Source organism: Fringilla coelebs (genome assembly GCF_963513975.1).
Source record: "Fringilla coelebs genome assembly, chromosome: 4".
In the NCBI taxonomy this organism is placed as follows: domain Eukaryota; kingdom Metazoa; phylum Chordata; class Aves; order Passeriformes; family Fringillidae; genus Fringilla; species Fringilla coelebs.
The window spans coordinates 8,999,127-9,017,880 of NC_140032.1; the positions used below are offsets into that span (position 1 = coordinate 8,999,127).

The window sequence follows — 18,754 nt, forward strand, 5'->3', positions numbered from 1 at the left end:
GCTTCATCAAGAACACATTCAAACAGATCAAGGAAAACAGAAAAAAAAAAAAAAAGTAAAACTGAAGGTAGACATTTTAAATAGACCTGCAGTGGAAAAGTGAGAAACTACTCTTAATAATCTCTTTTTTTATATCAGAACTGTTCTGAGGTCAGTATGTAGATAAACAAACATGCAATGGAACCAGATATTTAAGACTAAAACATGCAAACACCAGTGTTTTATGACAATATCAAACAAGTTGCCAAACTTCATAAAACATTAGCAGATTTACATGGACTCCTCAGCTCCAGAAAGAACAGAAAGACAAATATTTACAAAGCACACACAAAAAAATATCTTCCCTCTTTGTAGTTTTGTTTCTTGCCTGAAAGAGCATGAAGAATTTTATATTTAAATGAACATTAAAAAAAAAGATTTGGTATAGTTTGCTTCCAACTGAAAAACAAGGAATACTAGATAGAGATTTAAAGCTTGGTTTTGGGGTTAACTTATGTTCTTTTTTATCCCAAAACACCAAATGGTGGGGTTTTTGTAGTTTATCATCTAGTGTTCTAGTCCTACATGGCTTTCCCCCTTTAAGTGTTTGTTTAGTTCCGTGTTTGTTTGGTTACAGCCTTTATTTATCACCTTGTCCCTTCAGCAAGTCAGACACTGCATCTTTGCTGGTGCTTTTCTTGTATTTGCATCTCATTAGCACTGCTGGCCAAGACTTGTGTGCTGTTGGTGTTTTATATCTTTGAGATACAAGCAAATAAAAAAACCCCATAAAATCAGCTAACACTTAAAAACCCAAGCAGCAGAGACCTGTCACTAGCCAGTGATGGTTGTCTGCCATGGTGTGACTCCATCAGCACACAAGGGAAGGGCTGGGATAAGAAATGGGCTGCATGGTCAGATCAAGAGGGCAGTGGGAAATGGCTCTGGACATCAGTGACAAGGTGTCCCTCCAGGCAGCCTACTGGGACCAGAATTACTTAATATCTTCATTAATTACTCAGATGAAGGGATTGAGTGCACCCTCAGCACACCTGCAGGTGATACCAAGCTGGGTGGTGCAGCTGACACACCTGAGGGACAGGACTCCATCCACAGGGACCTGCACAAGCTCGAGAAGTGGCCCATGGCAATCTCATGGGCTCTAACAAGACCAAGTGCTGCTGCTGCACCTGGGTCAGGGCAGCTCCCAGTGACAGCACAGGCTGGGGATGAACAGATCCAGAGCAGCCCCGAGAAGGACTTGGGGGTGCCGTGGGGGAGAGGCTGGACATGACCCAGCCATGGGCACTCACAGCCCAGAAACCTCCCTGTCCTGGGGCCATCCAAAGCACCGTGGGCAGCAGGTGAGGGAGGGGGTTCTGCCCCTCTGCCCCACTCAGGTGAGACCCCACCTGCAGCACTGCGTTCAGCTCTGGGGCCCCACCACAGGAAGGACACGGGCCTGTTAGAGCAAGTCAGAGGAGGCCACCAAGAGGGATGGAGCACCTCTCCTATGAGCAAAGGCTGAGAGAATTGGGATTCTTCAGCCTGGACCAGGGAAGGACCAGAAAAGGACCAGAAAAGGCTTCAGGGTGACCTAACTGGGGTCTTCCAGTACCAGAAGAAAGCCCACAGGAAGGATGGAGAGAGACTTTTTACAAGAGCAGGGAGTGACAGGATGAGGAGGGGTGGCTGCAAACTGAAGAAGGGAAGGTTCTGATTAGATAGAAAGAAATTCTTGACTGTGAGGGTGGTGAAGCCCTGGCACAGGTTTCACAGAGAATCTGCAAAGGTCCCATTCCTGGAAGTGTTCAAGGACAGTTTGGATGAGGCTTTGAGCAATCTGGTCCTCTGGGAGGCGTCCCTGCCCATGGTAGCAGTTTGGAACAAGATCTCTAAGGTTCCTTCCAACCCAAACTATTCTATGATTCTATGAAATCTTTAGTAGAAGAGTGTTTAACCTTTATTTTAAACTCCACTGAATTCTGAGGCTAGACAGAGAAGCATGAAATACCAGCTATTTCAGATACAAGGATTATTATGGTAAACCCATCTGGATCACAGAGATTACAACTATAATGTCATATTGTGTTTTAGACTTCCTAGAACAAATGGTTTGTATCACAACACTCACATTTGAGGTTTGTATCACAACACTCACTTTTGAGAACCGCTTTATTCAGAAAAAGGAAAGAAAATTTTCTTCTACCTGGTGACTTACAGTAACTAGAAAGTAAATACATTTATCAACTTGATAAATGAGCCTATCCTGCAGCTATTCCATGTGTATGAGATTGCTTATTGTTCTAGCTAATGGGTCCATCATTCTGAAAATAATCTACTGACTCCAACATTTCCCCTATGGTTAAGCTGGCATTCACAAGCATGTAATAGGGAGCAGTCACAGAAGCCTAATGTGATCTGCCAATTTAAAAATACCATCAAAAAGCAGTGATTAGTCATTGCCCAGGCAGCATGAGTGAGGAAAAGTCCACAAGTTTTGTTACTGAATTATCTCTTTTCCTGATAATATGACTAGTGATTCAGAGGCAAGACCCCAATCTTATATATATACATTTAAGGCAAAAATAGGATCTATCCATATATAACTTTTTAATCTAGTTCTCAGTAGAACCCCAGCATCCCCATCTTTCACAGAACATACCTAAGGAATTGGCATTAGAATGCTTCCAAATAAAGTAGCAACAATCTAGTGACAAAATACCTCCATCCCTACTGCTCTACTGCTGCAAAGGTGGAATGCTTGACAACTCAGAACAGATGTACTGTAGTCTCAAAAATGAATACAGCTAATTAGAAGTAATCAACAAAGTATCTGTGTAAAAGGCTACAGTGAAAACAGACAATCCAACTAACTTGCTAACAAAATATTCAAAAACATTCACCCAAGAGTTTTACTACTCAAGAATGAATAAGATGAATTATTAAGCTCTCTTTCAAAACTTCCTTGATGCCTGGAGTCTAAAGCTGGCCATCCCTAAAAAAAAAAAAAAAGGACTCCACAGGGGGATTCAAACAGCTCTAGCTCTGTGAGCCTGATGATCATACCAAGCAACTTAAAATGTATCCAAAGCTAAAAGAAGTAGACAACAATATGAAGGTCTGTCTGGGAAGTCTGGGAAGATTTAAGGAGACTTCTGCAGAGGGAACCTCTTGGGAGCTCTGTCTAGGGGTCAAGAAGCTTGTGAAGAATGGTGATTCATCTGTCAAGCCTCTGGATTTCCAAACAGGTTCTGCCAAAATACCTCACTAAGGGCTTTTAGGAAAACTAAAGAGCTACAGAACAAGAGGGAGGGGCCCCAAAAGGAAAGATAATTCTTAATCACAAATTGGGAGAAGCTGTTAAACAATCACTTCTCAGAACGGTGGGATTCCATGGTTGAGCACCCTGGGAGCTTTGTTTTTGTGTATGATCTTCAAAAACAGGGCAAGCAATGAGCTCTGACAGGTTACTACCAATGCAAAATTACTCAGGGTAACAACCAGAACAGACTGCACAACTTCCCAAGATCCTAAAGTCTTTTAGCATCAGATACAGAATGACAGCCTCTGAGACCCAAGCAACATCCTGGGGCTTTAGCAGACAACTTCAAAAAGAACCTCAGCACACCACTTAGTAAGAATTCCAAGTCAAACACTGAAAGCCATTGAAAAACAACTGAAAACAATTATGCCACTGTGCACAGCCACAGTCTGCTCATAACTTGAGTAAGAGCAGTTCTGATTCACTTATTGCTAAGAGGAAACTGTATAATTGAAAATTGTTTAGGGCAAGAGATAAAGCATGATCAAAGGTATGGACAATTTGTGGACAACTTCTGAACAAGTAGGCTCTGACTTTTCCAATCTGAAAAAGTAGCCACATTGACAAATATGACTTAGGTCTACAAAATCACAACAGGCAGGAAAGGCCAGACAGGAATCAGGAACAAACAAAAGCAAATGGCAAGACAGACCTTACAGCACTCTCTGTAAAAAGACAATTCTCAGATAAAGTTTTAACAATATTAGCAGAGACTGGACAAGACAGTGGAGAAGTTAGTACATTCACAAAACATGGGAAGCTTAAATAACAGCCTACATATATTTATGATTTTATTCTATTTTTCAGACCTGTTCTCAAAAATTCATGTAGTATCCTACTCAAGGCAAAAACTGGTAGACAAACAGTCTGAATTTTGTATTATTTATGAGGAAACTGATTAAACACAGTGATTGCTTTTACATAGTATTCCATTTGAAGTGCTGCAAAATCATGGAATGTCAAAGGGACTTGTGAATTACATCTTAAAATGAAGTCCGTTTTGAAACCCTGTTGTAAGGCCCTGAATATTATCATACATGCAAGCCTAAGATAGTAAATAGTCAGAATAATGAAAAAGATAAGCTGAGTTTTGTGTATGCTAAGTCATATTTAACCTGTAAATGCAATTGGGTCCAGGCCAAAGAACTCATGATTCTATTTCCACTACCAGTAAAATATTTCATAATTCAATTGGTACACTTATTTCTGTAGCTTTTATATTGTGGTTATACTTCATGGTTCAAGCTACCTCCACTGTGTTATCCTGAACTCTGTGAACATAACAAAATGGCAGAGCCTGCATCACACACACATGGAAAGCCAGCTATCACAGAAATACAGAAAACAAAGGTAACTTATCTCTAATGTCTTCCCTCTGCTTCATGATATTAATACTTCAGGGAAACTGAGGACTCACTACAAAACAGGTTATCCTCTAAACAGTAAACCAAAACAAAGTCAGGTTTTCTACTGATCCATGTAAGATCCCTCGTGTATAATCAAAGTTGAGCTGAAGTGTGGCATTTTCTTTATTACAAGTATTATGATGTTATCTCCCTGTTATCAACTAAGTTCCTTACTGTCATTAAATATACAGAGCCTTAATCCATGACCTCCACTCTTCTATCAGCTTTGGCTGAGATGGTCCAACAGGCTTAAGAGCCACTTTGCACTTTGCTATGCTCCTTCAGCACACACACATTCACAGGTACATTTGTGCCCACAGGCAACACAGTCATATCAAACCCTTTCTCTCAAACCAAGCCAAGGTAAAATGTGTTTAGATAACCATTTAATCCCATGCACTGATGCAAAAGTTAACTTTTTAGTATTTGCCAGACACACTTCTCCTATAAAACAGCAGAGGACAAGGGAAGTAATGACCCAGGTACCGTTTAGCAGCAATGCCCTCTTGGATATATTAAGCAGGTAATGTATCATTGATTTCAATGATACAGAGACACTGGATGATTAAAATTCAGATCTCCAAATCTTTTGCAGAAAAGCTGATGTCCAATAAAAAGTTATCTGCATTAAAATTATATATGGATAAATTCCTTAATCCTGCAACACTCTATTGTTCTTAAAATCAACATTAAGGATACGCCAGTCACTGCAGTAGAAGGATACAGGAATTTCTGTATATGCAAATTACTACCAAGACATCAAGTTGCTCTTACCTTGAACTAGATCTTGACTTTACATCTTCCTTTGCTGTCCTTTCACTACTAGCATCTTCATTGTAGTCCGTTTTTGTATCACACAGTTGTTTCCTCTTCTCCCACTTCTTCTGCTGATTTGAGATGCTTTCTGCTTCTCCTTGAGAGTCACTTTCTACTCCTACCTGTGAACCTGAGGAATGTGCCAGGCACTTAGAGGAGACTGGCAGTTTTTGCTCTTCACTGCCAAAGTCTCTTTCTGCTAACAAAGCAGAAGTTTCAGGTTTTAATGTTTCCTGCTCAGGGACTGAATTGTCCAAGTTATCTACATGGTCCATTTCCTTAGACTTTACTAATGTGTATGAAGCATTTACAACACCTCCTGCAGAATGTTTAGTCTTTAAACCTTCAACACCGTCCTCCCTGCTGTCTTCACAGCTGCCACAACACACACAGGAATTAATCAGACAGTTTGTGGCAGCTATACTGAGTTTATGGGATTCATCCTCCTCCTCATTTGCTAATGGATTAGCAGATCCAGGAATACAGCTAATAGCTGCTTCTGGGGTCGTTACTGGGGATTCTGAGCTAGAAGGAGATTTAGGATTGAATATTACAGTGGCAGATATTTTCATGCCCCCTGTCCTGTGCGCTATCACTTCCGCTGTTTCCGCGTCGTCGGCGTACGCATCCCAGCCATTGAGGTATAACTGTGAGTCTGCACCTTCCAGACAGCTGCACGAATTTGGAACTGCAATGCCAGGCATCTGTTTTCCATCTTCAACATTGTTATTATTGCTTAAGTCACTTTCAGCATCTTTTAAAAGCAAAGTTTCCTCTGTCTGATGGCCATTCTCATAAAGCAAAGCATCTCTATATTGCAGGTTCTGTTTTGAATCGTGGCAAGGGTTATTCACCCAAGCAAAAGTATCACTTACTGAATCCAACCCTGCCAGAGCTTCTCCTGCTCCATCTAGGTCATCCATAAAAAACACTCTGTCCTCTTCATCAGTTAAGTTGTCAAGATGGTGTCTTGTTGGTGAAGCTTCTGTGCTAGAACTATTTCTCAGGCTAGGTCTGTGAGCTGGAGACTGACAGATGCTTGGAGGGGAAAGCAGAGAAGACATTTCATCACCGACTCTGTGCACCATCCTGTTCAGCTGCTCCAGCTCCTGCTCATCATACTGCATGGAACAAGCCAGCTCAGCCTCTGTGTTCTCAGCTTTTGCTGAAAGTTCCTTAGGAGGCAAAGCCGCGCCAGTTATGCCTGGTGCAATGACAGAGGGTACTTCAGGATCTGCTCTGACAGGAAAATCCACATCCTGCGAGATGCACAGGTTCCGTTCCAGCGTGTGCAGTTCATCCTCGGTCAGCGTCTGAAGGAGATCCCTGAAAATGAAGAAATACACACATCACTTGTCATTTATAATCATGAGGCATTGATGTTACAGATTGCAAAAAAGCTTTTACTGTTAGTGCAGAAATCCAGAACTTGAGGGCACAGAATACTTTTGACTGTGTAATTCAGTGCATTTGGCATTCATATCCAGAGCACGTGACTACTGATGCCTGAATTTGAGATTACTCATGCAAATAGAGGGCATAAAATTATATGCATGCTTGCAGTGAAGCCTCAAAATAAACCAAAACACACACAAAAATGGAAATTTTCCCCTCCCCATCACTTATACCGAAAATGTCACCCACAATTAGATTTATTTCATCATTTTACTTTTTTAATTCACAAATTTGACTTTGATTAGCAAACCAATTTTCCATCCTTCAAGTTGATTCAGAAAATTATTCTGCAAAAGAGTATTGCAGAAGTTTCACAGCATTACACTGTCAGATAAAAGAATTCAATAAAATAGTAATATTGCTTATGCACCACTGGTATCTGGAAGCCAGATCAGGGAAACTGGCATTGGAAGTTGGCTCTCTCCTGCCTCAAACACTGAACTCAATCTTCTGGCTTTGTCTGGCATAAACTTAATTTCTTCACAGTGGCTCCAATGGGGCTGTGTTTTGGATTTGTGCTGGAAGCAGAGCTGTTAACCCAGGGGTGTTTTTGTTATTGCTGCTCAGGACTCACACACAGCCAAGGCCTTTCCTGCTCCTCACCCCAGCCCAGCAGCGAGGAGGCTGGGGGTGCACAAGGAGCTGGGAGGGGGCACAGCTGGGGCAGCTGACCCCAGATGACCCAGGGATATTCCACACCCTATAGATGGCATCAGGCTCAGTACTTACAGCTGGGGGAAGGAAGAGGAAGGGGGGGTGTTTGGAGTGGTGGCATTTGTCTTCCCAAGTCACCATCAGGTGTGATGGAGCCTGGCTGCCCTGGGCATGGCTGAACACCTGCCTGGGGAAGGGCTGAATTTACTCCTTGCTCTGTTTTGCTAGTTTGGGGTTTTTGCTTTATCCATTAAACTGCCTTTATCTTAACCCATGAATTTTCTCCCTTCTACTCTTCTGCTTCTCTCCCCAAACCCACTGGAGGGTGAGCAAGTTGGCTGCATGGGGCTGAGCTGTCAGCTGGGGTGAAGCCACAACACCAGGTCGTTAAGGACTAAAGCTCCTGCACCGTGTTAAGGACAAGGCAGGTCTGGAAGCAAACACTGAGCAATTCAGCAAACTGTGTTTTCTGTAGGCATGCAGCATCTCCACTGTTACCAAGTGTCCTCAGTACTGCAGTTTAGGACTATGGGCACCTGAAAACAAAGTGTTATTAAGTGCTTGATAACTTAAAAACAAATCTGCAGACACAGCAGCATGTAATTTTAGGCCTGACTTTGATTTACAATATCCTTCTCAATTAGAAGTCACATATACAAATATCCTCTGTCAAGAACTGCTGCCACCATTCCCAAAGATCACTAAGTGTATTTTAGCATAAAAGAATGGATGGGAAAAGCAAGACCTGTTCAACAGAGATCAGGAGTCCATTATTCCTCATGTGTTTAGGAAAAATTTGCAAGCAGGTAACATACAGCTGGAATAATAATATGCACATATTAAAAGAATTCTCTTAAAGGAGTAACTTTGGTATAAAAAAGAGGCCAAAAACTACCCAAGAAACATTCAATACATCTCACACCTTGATTTCCAGTAAACGGTTTACATTCTTAACTTTCTAACTCAAAGATCAAATATTTTTGCAAGTACTACCAGTTTTTCAAATAGCTCAAAATATATATCACTAATATCTGACCTGCACATCACCTACCTACAGTTTGAAAAAGCTAACAGGTTAGACATTCTTAAGTCAGAAAAAATTACAGCTATGTACATACCATGCACTTAAGATTTTATTTCTTTAAAAAAATCTTGCTTTATATAAGTAATGTGACCCTGAAAAAAGTTCTAGGCCTCCAGAAGTGCCACTTATAAGAACAACTGCACTCCCTTTTCACTTTTCACACTCTGTAACAGAATTTCCTAGAATCATTCTATCTGCATCTTCAAATCTAAAGTTTGACCATTTCTTTCAGTCACAAAAAAGTAAGAAAGGAAAATGGGCAATCTTTCTTAGACCCACTTGCCTAAAAAGCTATAAAGCAGTATTGCTATTTGGCACACTAGAATATTTTAAATACCTATACATTCCTTTCTTTTGTCTGCACAGTATGTAATGACACCACCTTATTATTACTCAGATCTTCTATTTAACCCGTGTCTGTAAGAGATTAGGCACTTAAACATCACCTTAATAACAAACTGAGAATGGCTTAGGTTAAAAGGTCAACATAAAACCAGTAGTGTTACCATCAGTTATTTTAGAAATAATTACACCAATAGGATAAAAACCCCCCCCATAGAATAACATGATTGCTGCCATGAGGCTCTGTATTAGGAATTTCCATTTTGTTAGTGAAGAAACTCTGATGTAGAATTTTATAAGCATAAACAAAGTAATGTGAGATTTTACAAACAGTTGGGGTTTTCATTTTAAAAAACCACAACAAACATCAGTAAGCACAGAAATGTAAAGGTGAAGGGTTTAAGCTTGTCCCTCACATATTCAAAGATATAAAGACAAAGGAAACTTCTGGGTTGGGTCAGGGCTGGCTGGTCAGGCTGGCTCCTCATGGGTCCTAAGGAAGAGGAAAAGCACAGGACAGTCCCACAGGGATCCCTGTGAGCAGCCAGGCATCTCTGAACCAAGGCAGTATCCCTGTGTTCCACAATCCACAGGGAGCTTTTCTTGCACAAACTAAAAACTGTGTGTCAGCAACTGACCCACAGAAAACTGCTTACACATCAGCTACCCTTCTCCATACACCACAGTCACACACACTTCTCAAAACAAGAAAATGAGCAACTTCTGCAAACAGAGACTGCACCAGCAACATCCAAAGGAATTTGCTTTCCATCCAAGCCCATCAGCATAATTGAGAATGATCCACTGGGCCCAGGGAAAATATAAGATTGAATCTTTGGACTTCCAGCATTTATTTTGGGGTTTTATTCAGTACAGAACACCACATGGCAGCACCCAGGGTTACTGAATGTCTGGGTGTCCAGAGCTACTCTGCTTCCTTTCAAAGGCTCTGAGAGCCTGGCTGCTCAGACCTATCCAATACTGGTTTCACACATTCACTGGAAATTCCGGGCTGGAAACACATTTTTACTTTATACTAGCTTGCTCCATGGGCTTGAGTAATAAATTCTATTTCTGCCAATAACAACACCCCAAAATTTAAAAGCAATTCTATGTAGTTGTGAGGATAGTAAATAAAGCCTGATCAAAAAAAAAATTAACAATAATAAGAAGAACAACCACCAGTGAAATCAACTGACAATCCTCATGTCTTTTTAAGTGAGTCAGATCCATGCAGCCTTGCAAGAATAACAAAACCAGTTGAATTACACATGGTAGCCTACCAGCCCTGTAATTTCAGTAGAGAAATAATCCTGCTTTAAATTCAAAGGGAATATGCTCATTTTCCTAATCCAAACACTGGAAATTTTGCTATTAACAAATACAGCTTATTCTAAAAGAGGCTCAAGTAATTATCTTCACTTCTCTGGTTAAAAATTCCCTAGATTCACCATTTTTAAGGATGACAAATGTTTGAACAACAGCTACCTTTCAGATATGCTGTACATCAAATTATACAGGACTCACTGCCAATATGTCATGCTGTAAAATGACTATGAAAACACTGAAAATGAATGTTAACCAATATATGGAAAGAAATGTGACATTTCACCACTAAAACCTGAACATCAGGCATCATCAGTAAACTTTAAGTTTAATTAAACTGTAGCTACTACAGTGGTTCATTTCCTTTTTGCTGAAGAACCTTTAACTCATTGTGCTCATATGGACAAAAAGGATTTCTCCCTCTGCTTCCATTATTCAGAAGCCACAGGTGAAGCCAGCTTCTGCAATCCACTGTGACGAGCAGCAGTGTGCTTTCTTCTCACAAAGGCTTCAGAAAATACAGAATTTTTAAAAGTGGATGCTGAGGTTTCCCCTGCTCTTTTACTCTTTTTGGCATTGTATCACAGACAGGCAATCTAGCTTTCGAAATACGAGGAGCATTCTTCTTTCGGTGGTTACAGCGACTCTCAGAAAAACAAAGCAAGTTCTTCAGATGTGCTCTGCCTGTTACAAGCAGCAGTAGAGATTTGCTCTGCCTACTGCAAAACCAATGGACATATTTTTACTCTACTGCCAATATCCAGGGTACAGAAATTACAAAAAAACTTCAAAGACAGGAGGCCAGATGTCTTTAAAGACAAGTTCGGCTTAACAGAGGTCAGGGCCACAAACCCCCTAATCCCGCACGTTCCTCAAGCCTCTTCCATTAACTTTGCTCCTAGTCTGACAAGAATTTTAAACTGCTTTGTCAGAGAACAGCTTCATTGCTACTGCCAGCCTGTCTTCAGTTCATGCTCCAAAGGGAGCACAACCAGCTGGCCCAGTGGAGCTGCCACTGGAGGAGCCTGGTGCAGGTACAGGGATGCCACACACATCCCCCCACTCCTGCTGCACCCTGCTCTGCTCACCAAAGTCCACAGATCTGTCTGACACTCCCATCACCTGGAATGGTCTAGAAACAAGCACCAGGAAAGCAAAGAGCTCTGAAACAGGGCAGGATTAGGGAGTACTGCAAATTCCCAAATTTGCTGACTTTTGAAAATCCCGGAACCTCCAAGGCATATATAGCATATATATGCATATATAGCATAGGTAGTGTTTTATCACAAGAATGTTCAGTGTGACAGGCCTCTAAGTGACATATCTGTGCACAGAGCAGGTGATGTGATCTGGGTATGTCCTAAGCAGATTGCAGCAGTTTGGCAGAAATGGTTCAAACACCTTAATTTCAAAGGCACAGAGACAGCACTACTATGTAATTATGCTTTGGTAGATGTAATGCTAATGTTTTACACACAAAATAAAAGTCAACACAAGCACCTGGCTTAGATATTAATTAAAGCATTCAAAGCCATAATTTGCTGCTCAACCTTTCCAAAAACTCAGCAAGAACCCTTACAGCTTTTTCTCAGAATCTCAACAATCTCTATTGTTTTCAAAGTTGTCAGCCACCAATAGGACACCAAGAAATCTTCATACCTAATAGATATTTATCTTCTCTGCTAGTTATTATGTGGATAAACATAATTAAATACAGTACTTATCTTTGCCTTATGGATATTTTAGGATAATACAGTTTAAAATTAATTACCTGTAATCCTACAAAATAATCAGCTCTGTGTATGATGTTACTCCATGAGCTAAAATACTTAGTTGGCTTAAAAGTTATAAAAATTTACAGAGAAATTCACTGGGATGTGATCACATTCTGCAGTAAGATGTTCTACATTCTTACAACAGGCACAAAACTGGAACACAAAATGCAGCTGTTTTTAACAGAAGACTTCTGAATCTATTTTCATGCCTTAACTATCGCTGCTGGAGACTGGAGAAAGACTCCAGGGAAAAACACTCTTCCTTTGTTGGGGAGCAGAAGTATTGGTATCAAATATCATTCCATCTTCTTCATAGGTTTCTATGAACCTTCTCACAGAGTGGGGATTGCAGCCTGATGAGTTGAAAAAAAGCCTGATAAGAAAAAAAAAACCTACACAGCTTAGGGACTTTTAAAATTAATTCAATTACTCTGTATGAACAGCACACTTATTTGCATCTCATTGTTATTTTCCTTCAATGTGTTTTCCATTCAAGAATATTACTAAAGGATCTTTCTGAGCTCAGTTCTTGCCAGTATTTGAGTTCCTTCAATTCAGAGACTGCCAGACATGGAATTTCATATTACTTCTTGCTTGAATTTTTGCTCTGATAGATGTTATCTCAGTAAGAACACTTTGCCAGCTTTGTCTCCCAGACAACTGAAGTCACATTTTTTAATGCTCCCTTTCCTTTACAGAATAAATACAAGTCTTAAAGTATATCAGAACTTTGCCAGAATTGAATATGAGAGATCTGTTTTTTAAAGTTTGCATTGAAAACTGTATTTATTGAACAAACAAGCATTTAACAAATTTGTTTTCAACCCCAGAGCTGTGTTCACAGTAAAAAATGAAAATTAAATGAAAATTAAATGGGCTGAGCAATACACTGACTTCATTGACTTTCATTTTTCACATTGTGAAATATGAGGATAATAAAGCAGAAAATACAGATTATGAGAAGAATATTAGCTTTTAAATATCTTTTGGCTTTAGACAGCAAGTGGAATGCTGGGGAAAATATCTGCAATAGCCACATATTGGGAATAAGGTATTTTAATGTAAACTTCATGAACTTTTCAAGCTTCAATACCAATAAAGCTTTTTCCTCCTTCTAACTTCAGTTTTGCCCCTCAGTTCATGCTGTTATTCTTAGCCCAGTGGTTTATAATACCATAATTACTCAAAAAACCCCAACAAACCAAACATGTTGATTTATCAATTTTAATTCTCAGATTTCAATATGAATTTCACTAATGTACCTAAAAATAAGACTTCTAGACAAAAATACTAGGAAGCTTTCAAGGGACACACAAGGATGTGGTCTAGATATTTATAAAGGCTAACTTCAGAAATAGCTCCCCTCTGAACCCCCCTTGACAGAGCTCACATTCTCCCTCAGGAGATGCCTCACCTCTAAGGGATGAGAGGAGATCAATCTGGATATAAACTATGTGAAAACTATTCTTGTATCAGACTGTCACCATGACATCCAGAGAAGGCAATAAACTGCTGAAAATTGGACACAGGGAAAAAACCCAAACCTTTCAAATTATCTCTAGAGATTTCTAGGGACAGAAGTTGCAGTTGGTATATAAATCTAAATTCTAAGAAAATAACTGGGCTTATGGATTAAGAAAATTTTTTAACACCCAAATAAAGTACCTGAAGAGTGAACATAAAGATCCTTTAAAGATACAGCTCATTTTCTACCAAGTAACAGATCAGTCTTCTAAAAACCTCAGCTAAGAAAACAAGATTTTAATGTTCTTTATACTTGAGCCAAAGCCCACATCTCCAATGGTAACCCACACTGAAGCATTATGGAAAGAAGTATAAAGTGATTTATCCTGTAAAAACCAAATTTACAATATGAATAACTGATAGTCATTTCTATTAGGTTAAGAATTATCTGAGTATTGCATCATGGCATAACAAGAAAATGTAATAAGCCTGGTTAAGCAGAAACGTTGATGCTAATTAGAAACAGAATCTACCAAAAATAAACTCCAACTTTACTACTTCAGGCATCATATAACCAGAAGGAAAATGTGAAATGCTATAAAATGATACTCAAAAAAAAAAAAAGAAAAAAAAAAGAAACTATCACAGAGATTAAAAGTTCAGAAAACTGCCATGAAATGAGAAACTACATTTAGTTATTTCACGGGTATATCAGGCTGATGAGAGGAAAATGCTGTTTATGGTTAACATAGCAAACAGAAACACTTTTTTAAGCATTTATGAGTTTCCAGGACTCTGATTTTCACTACAGAAGAGAAGCAATTACAACTATCATTTATTACTTGCCTTATTTTTCTTAGCAAAGTGTGAAAAGGTCTGAAGAGTTCAGACATATCTTCTGGTTTATGGTCCAAGTTTAATGGTCCCTCGGAGTAGACAACAAGGCCACTGTAATTCAAACACATGCATGAACACACACAAATGAAAATTTTATTACACAGAGCAACCACTGAACAGTCAGAAAAGCAACTGTACATAAACATTAGAACAACATTTAACTACATCTCATTATCTTATTTTTGCCTTATTCACCCACAGCTAGAATTAGATGCTATTTAAAGTAACAGGAAAAAGATCCCATCCACTCTGTTCCCCTTTCTTAAACATGTCAGAAAAAGCAATGGAAGCATAAAGGGAAGAACACACATTTATTTCATTGCTGCAGCTGAATGTAAAAAAATTAAAACCACAAAGAAAATCCCATAAAGGAAACCTATTATCAAGTACATTGGGGGAGGTCCACTGATTTGAGATATTGCAGATGGCTTTTTCTTTCCAGTCTAAATTTCCAGGCAAGGTAGCTGACTCCTAGCTCCTATTTTTCTACCTCTAAGATAAATATAACATGGTATTGACATATGGTAAAAAAAGGAAACAGATTTTCTTGATCACATAAAACATATTTCGAAGAAACCATGCTTTTAAATCAACTCAGCACTTGTACAAATTTCTCTGGAGAGAGGTAAATTCACAATCCTGAGAGCTTCCAGGTACTTCACTGTAGGTATCTCAACAGCTCCTCCTGACCAAATCACCACTGCCCAAACCTGTTTGTGCGCCATGGATTTAACAAAATTCACCTTCAGATCCCCTGTGCCACACCCTACTGGGTCTGAGAGGATTCCCAAAGGCACCACTCTGCTTCAAACTATTTAATCCCCTGCCCACTGCAAAAGCAATGGATGTTTCCAAAGGCAACCTGTTCTCACAGCTGAGATGACATCAGTTTTCCTTTTCCAAGGCCACTTTCCCCTTCCTGTCCATAGTGTCAGTGCTCTATTACCCAAGATATTTCAAAGACATGTTCCTTTCCTGAAACTCAAATTCCACTCCAGAGAGCTATGTGGGACCCAAATCACCCAGAGTGACAGTGACCCTTGGCTCAGGGTCTGTCAAAGTCTTACCCTAAGCATTGTCAAAGTCTTTTTGTCACCAGGCCCTCCCTAGGGGTCACCTGTGTGACCACCAAGGACACTCTGAGACACAGCAGCAAAGCTGATGTCACAAGCTATATGAATTCCTCTGAAGTATTAAAAAAAAAGACCAGGGGATTAAGGTTTTGAGGGCAGGAGCAGGGAAGAGGAGAGGAGAGTCAGAAAAAGTTGCTTCCTTTCCAAGTCACTTTTAATTTTTTTTTTTTTGGTGGCTTAAGACAAATTATCTTGTTGCCAGGGGTACCCAATTTTATCTTTTTCTCTATGCTTGCCAAGCTTCAACAAGCAGGCTGCCACAAAGTGAAGCAGCTATTGCTGACTCATGTCTTGTGTTCTGCATAAGCAAATGTCACTACTTTGCTCAGTGAAAGCTCAAGGCTACTCTCCTCAGACTTCTACCTGATGCAAGTCACTGTTCCTTTGGCAGTTTGTCAGCCACAGAATTTAACTCCTGGAAGGAATTTTTTTTAAAAAGTGTCCTAGACCACTACAGAAAAAAAATATATTATGAAATGGCTTCTGTACATGTGTAACATTTGAAAGAGCTCTGTGATACTTCATGACACTCAGTTCCTTATCAGTGGATAATTAGGAGCACTTACACTTCTTCCCTAACCTTCTTTGTAATTTGGGATAGACATGATCTATTTGCCAGAGAGCCCTGGTTTTCCAGTTAGTGTTGATGTGTTCTCCTTCACTGTGTCTTCCAGCAGCTTCAAACTGAGTTCTCACATTCCTGTTGTCTTCCAATAATCAGATTATTACTGTTCTTATTTTTAGAATGACAGTTAGAGACAATATACTATTTAACAGGAACAACAGGCCACAGGGATTTCCTGAGGAGAAGAGTATTACACTCAGGATTTGAGGGTTTTTATTTCCCTCAATTATCCTACTTATATTAGCTAACTGTAAAACGTTCACAATGGTAAAATATTAAAAATATGCTGGCTTTACTCCAGAGAAACTGCTGCCTTAGTAAACCATGAAGACTCATTAGGAAAAATGCATCTGATTTGTTCAATATTGCAAAAACTGCATGAAGCAAAACCACTGTCAATTTAGTTGAGTGGTCAATACAGGGCACAAATCTACACAAAAGGCACAAATATTAATATTTTGCTTCAAGAGAATTAAGCCTAACTCAATAGTTACAATGCAGTTTGCCATGATAATTCTTTCTGAACCTAGAGTCATTGAGAAAAAACACACAAATTTAATTGAAAAATCGTAGTTTTCAAGACTTGTATCCTTATGTCATCCTATTTTTGAGTGTCACAAAATGTGCTTTCAAAAATATTTCTGACATCATGACATTACAAAGACTGATGTTCCTAATTTTTAAATTTTGCTGGAGGATGCCTGATCAATTGTTCCTGCCTGCTCTATTTAGAGATCTACCATCTTTCTTTTTTTTTGTCTTGCTATTCTACATTAAACTGGTAATGATTTAAAACAAAACAATCCTCCTCTTTCATTTTTTTTAAAAAAACTTTAAAGCAAAATCAGGTGAAAGACCATCAAGATTCTGAACACAGCTTTTCAAATCTTCAATAAACCTTTCAATGAGGCAGAGCAGAGAGCAGTTAAAAATTACTTACCATACAATGGCTAATCTTGGAATTGTAAACATTAAAGCTGGTTCATAGTCATCTATCATATCTTGAGTGAGGTATCCAAGCCTTAAGGCTCTAAGCAGAAGAATAAAATTATTTAGTAAGGCATCAAAGTCATGAAGAACACATTTCACTAGGGAAAATTTTGAAAAAATTGTTATGAGCCAAATCAAACTGATAGCAATTAACTCATGCACTGGTTTTCTACAATCTAAACCACTATATATCTATATATCTATATATCTAAAACTGATTGCTTAAGTCTCTGCTTTAAAGAAAAATGTATAATAAAAACACAAATGCAAGAAAAAAATCCCATTAAGCATTTAAAGCTTTTATAGTCATTCAAAACACAATTCACTTTTATGAAATTTTCTCTATTTACTATTTCATGTCAAGCTTCAGCTTGATACTGAAAACCACTGGTGCTGACAATTTTTCAAATAAAAGAAACACTTTTGAAGTAATAAGGGAAAGTATTTGGTTTCATTTTCAAATACAAACTGCTCCAATTATCAAGGTCAATCTCCCCCATAACAAAAAACTTTAAAAGCCACCCAAGAACAGCACAGTTCTAACAATAACTCTTACTGAAATCTAAGGATTTAATATATGGGGGAGACTTCATTGCCCTCAAATAACTTCTCAATGTTTTAAGCCCCTTTTAAACTAAACCCCATTTTGCTTGGATTTTGTACTTTGCTGTATTTTCCAGGTTTCTTCAAAATTTTCAGATTTTACCAAGTTTCATAACATCCTCAAATTTTTTCTCTGACTTGTTCATATCAATGTTTAAGACTGCAATGAAAACTGCACATGAGTCCTGCTTTTGGTCCCCAAAAGAATGGAAATAACTTTTTTTTATTCCTTGTCAGCATTGTCTAGCCAGTACTGCTGGGGGTGGATGGGACACAAGCACAAGGCAAACCCTGGCTGGTGCCAAGAGTGGATGGACACACTGGTGTGTCTCCCTGTTCCTTCCTACAGCCCAGACAGATTTCCCAAAGCTACAAGTAAGAAACCATCTTTTTATTCTTACTGGGGAAATACAGAATCCCAGAACTGTCAGGGTTGGAATGGACCTCTGGAGATCAGCCAGTCCAACCCCCCTGCCAGGCAGGGTCATCTAGAGCAGGTGACACAGGCACACATCCAGCTGGGTTTGGAATGTCTCCAGAGAGGGAGACTCCACAACCTCCATGGGGAACTGTTCTGCCACCTCAAAGTAGAGAAATTCTTCCCCATGTTGGTGTCAACTTCTCTTGTTGTAATTTATGGCTGTTCCTCCTTGTCCTGCTGTCCCTGGGCACCATGGAAGAGAGCCCCATCCTCTTAGACACAGCTTTGAGATTTGTGTGCATTGATCAGATCCCCTCAGTCTTGCCTCTCTAAGAGGCCCAGCTCCCTCAGCCTCTCCTGTAAGAGAGATGCTCCAGACCCCTCCTCATCTTTGTGGCCTCTGCTGGACATGTGCATGCCATAGGTGAGTATGTGTGGTAGCTCTCTGACTGATGGAAG

At 39.5% G+C, this 18,754-nt stretch overlaps 1 protein-coding gene across 1 annotated transcript in view; it reads right to left on the reverse strand.

Moving 5' to 3' along the window:
- Positions 1–18,754, reverse strand: part of ZFYVE28 (zinc finger FYVE-type containing 28) — a 146,465-nt gene that overhangs the window by 36,601 nt on the left and 91,110 nt on the right. Inside the window, exons 6-8 of the mRNA XM_084203833.1 lie at positions 17,222–17,311; positions 14,473–14,574; positions 5,485–6,852 (exon numbers count right to left, since the gene is read on the reverse strand). Coding sequence (XP_084059959.1) covers positions 5,485–6,852; positions 14,473–14,574; positions 17,222–17,311 — 1,560 coding nt within the window. The remainder of the gene's footprint in view (positions 1–5,484; positions 6,853–14,472; positions 14,575–17,221; positions 17,312–18,754) is intronic.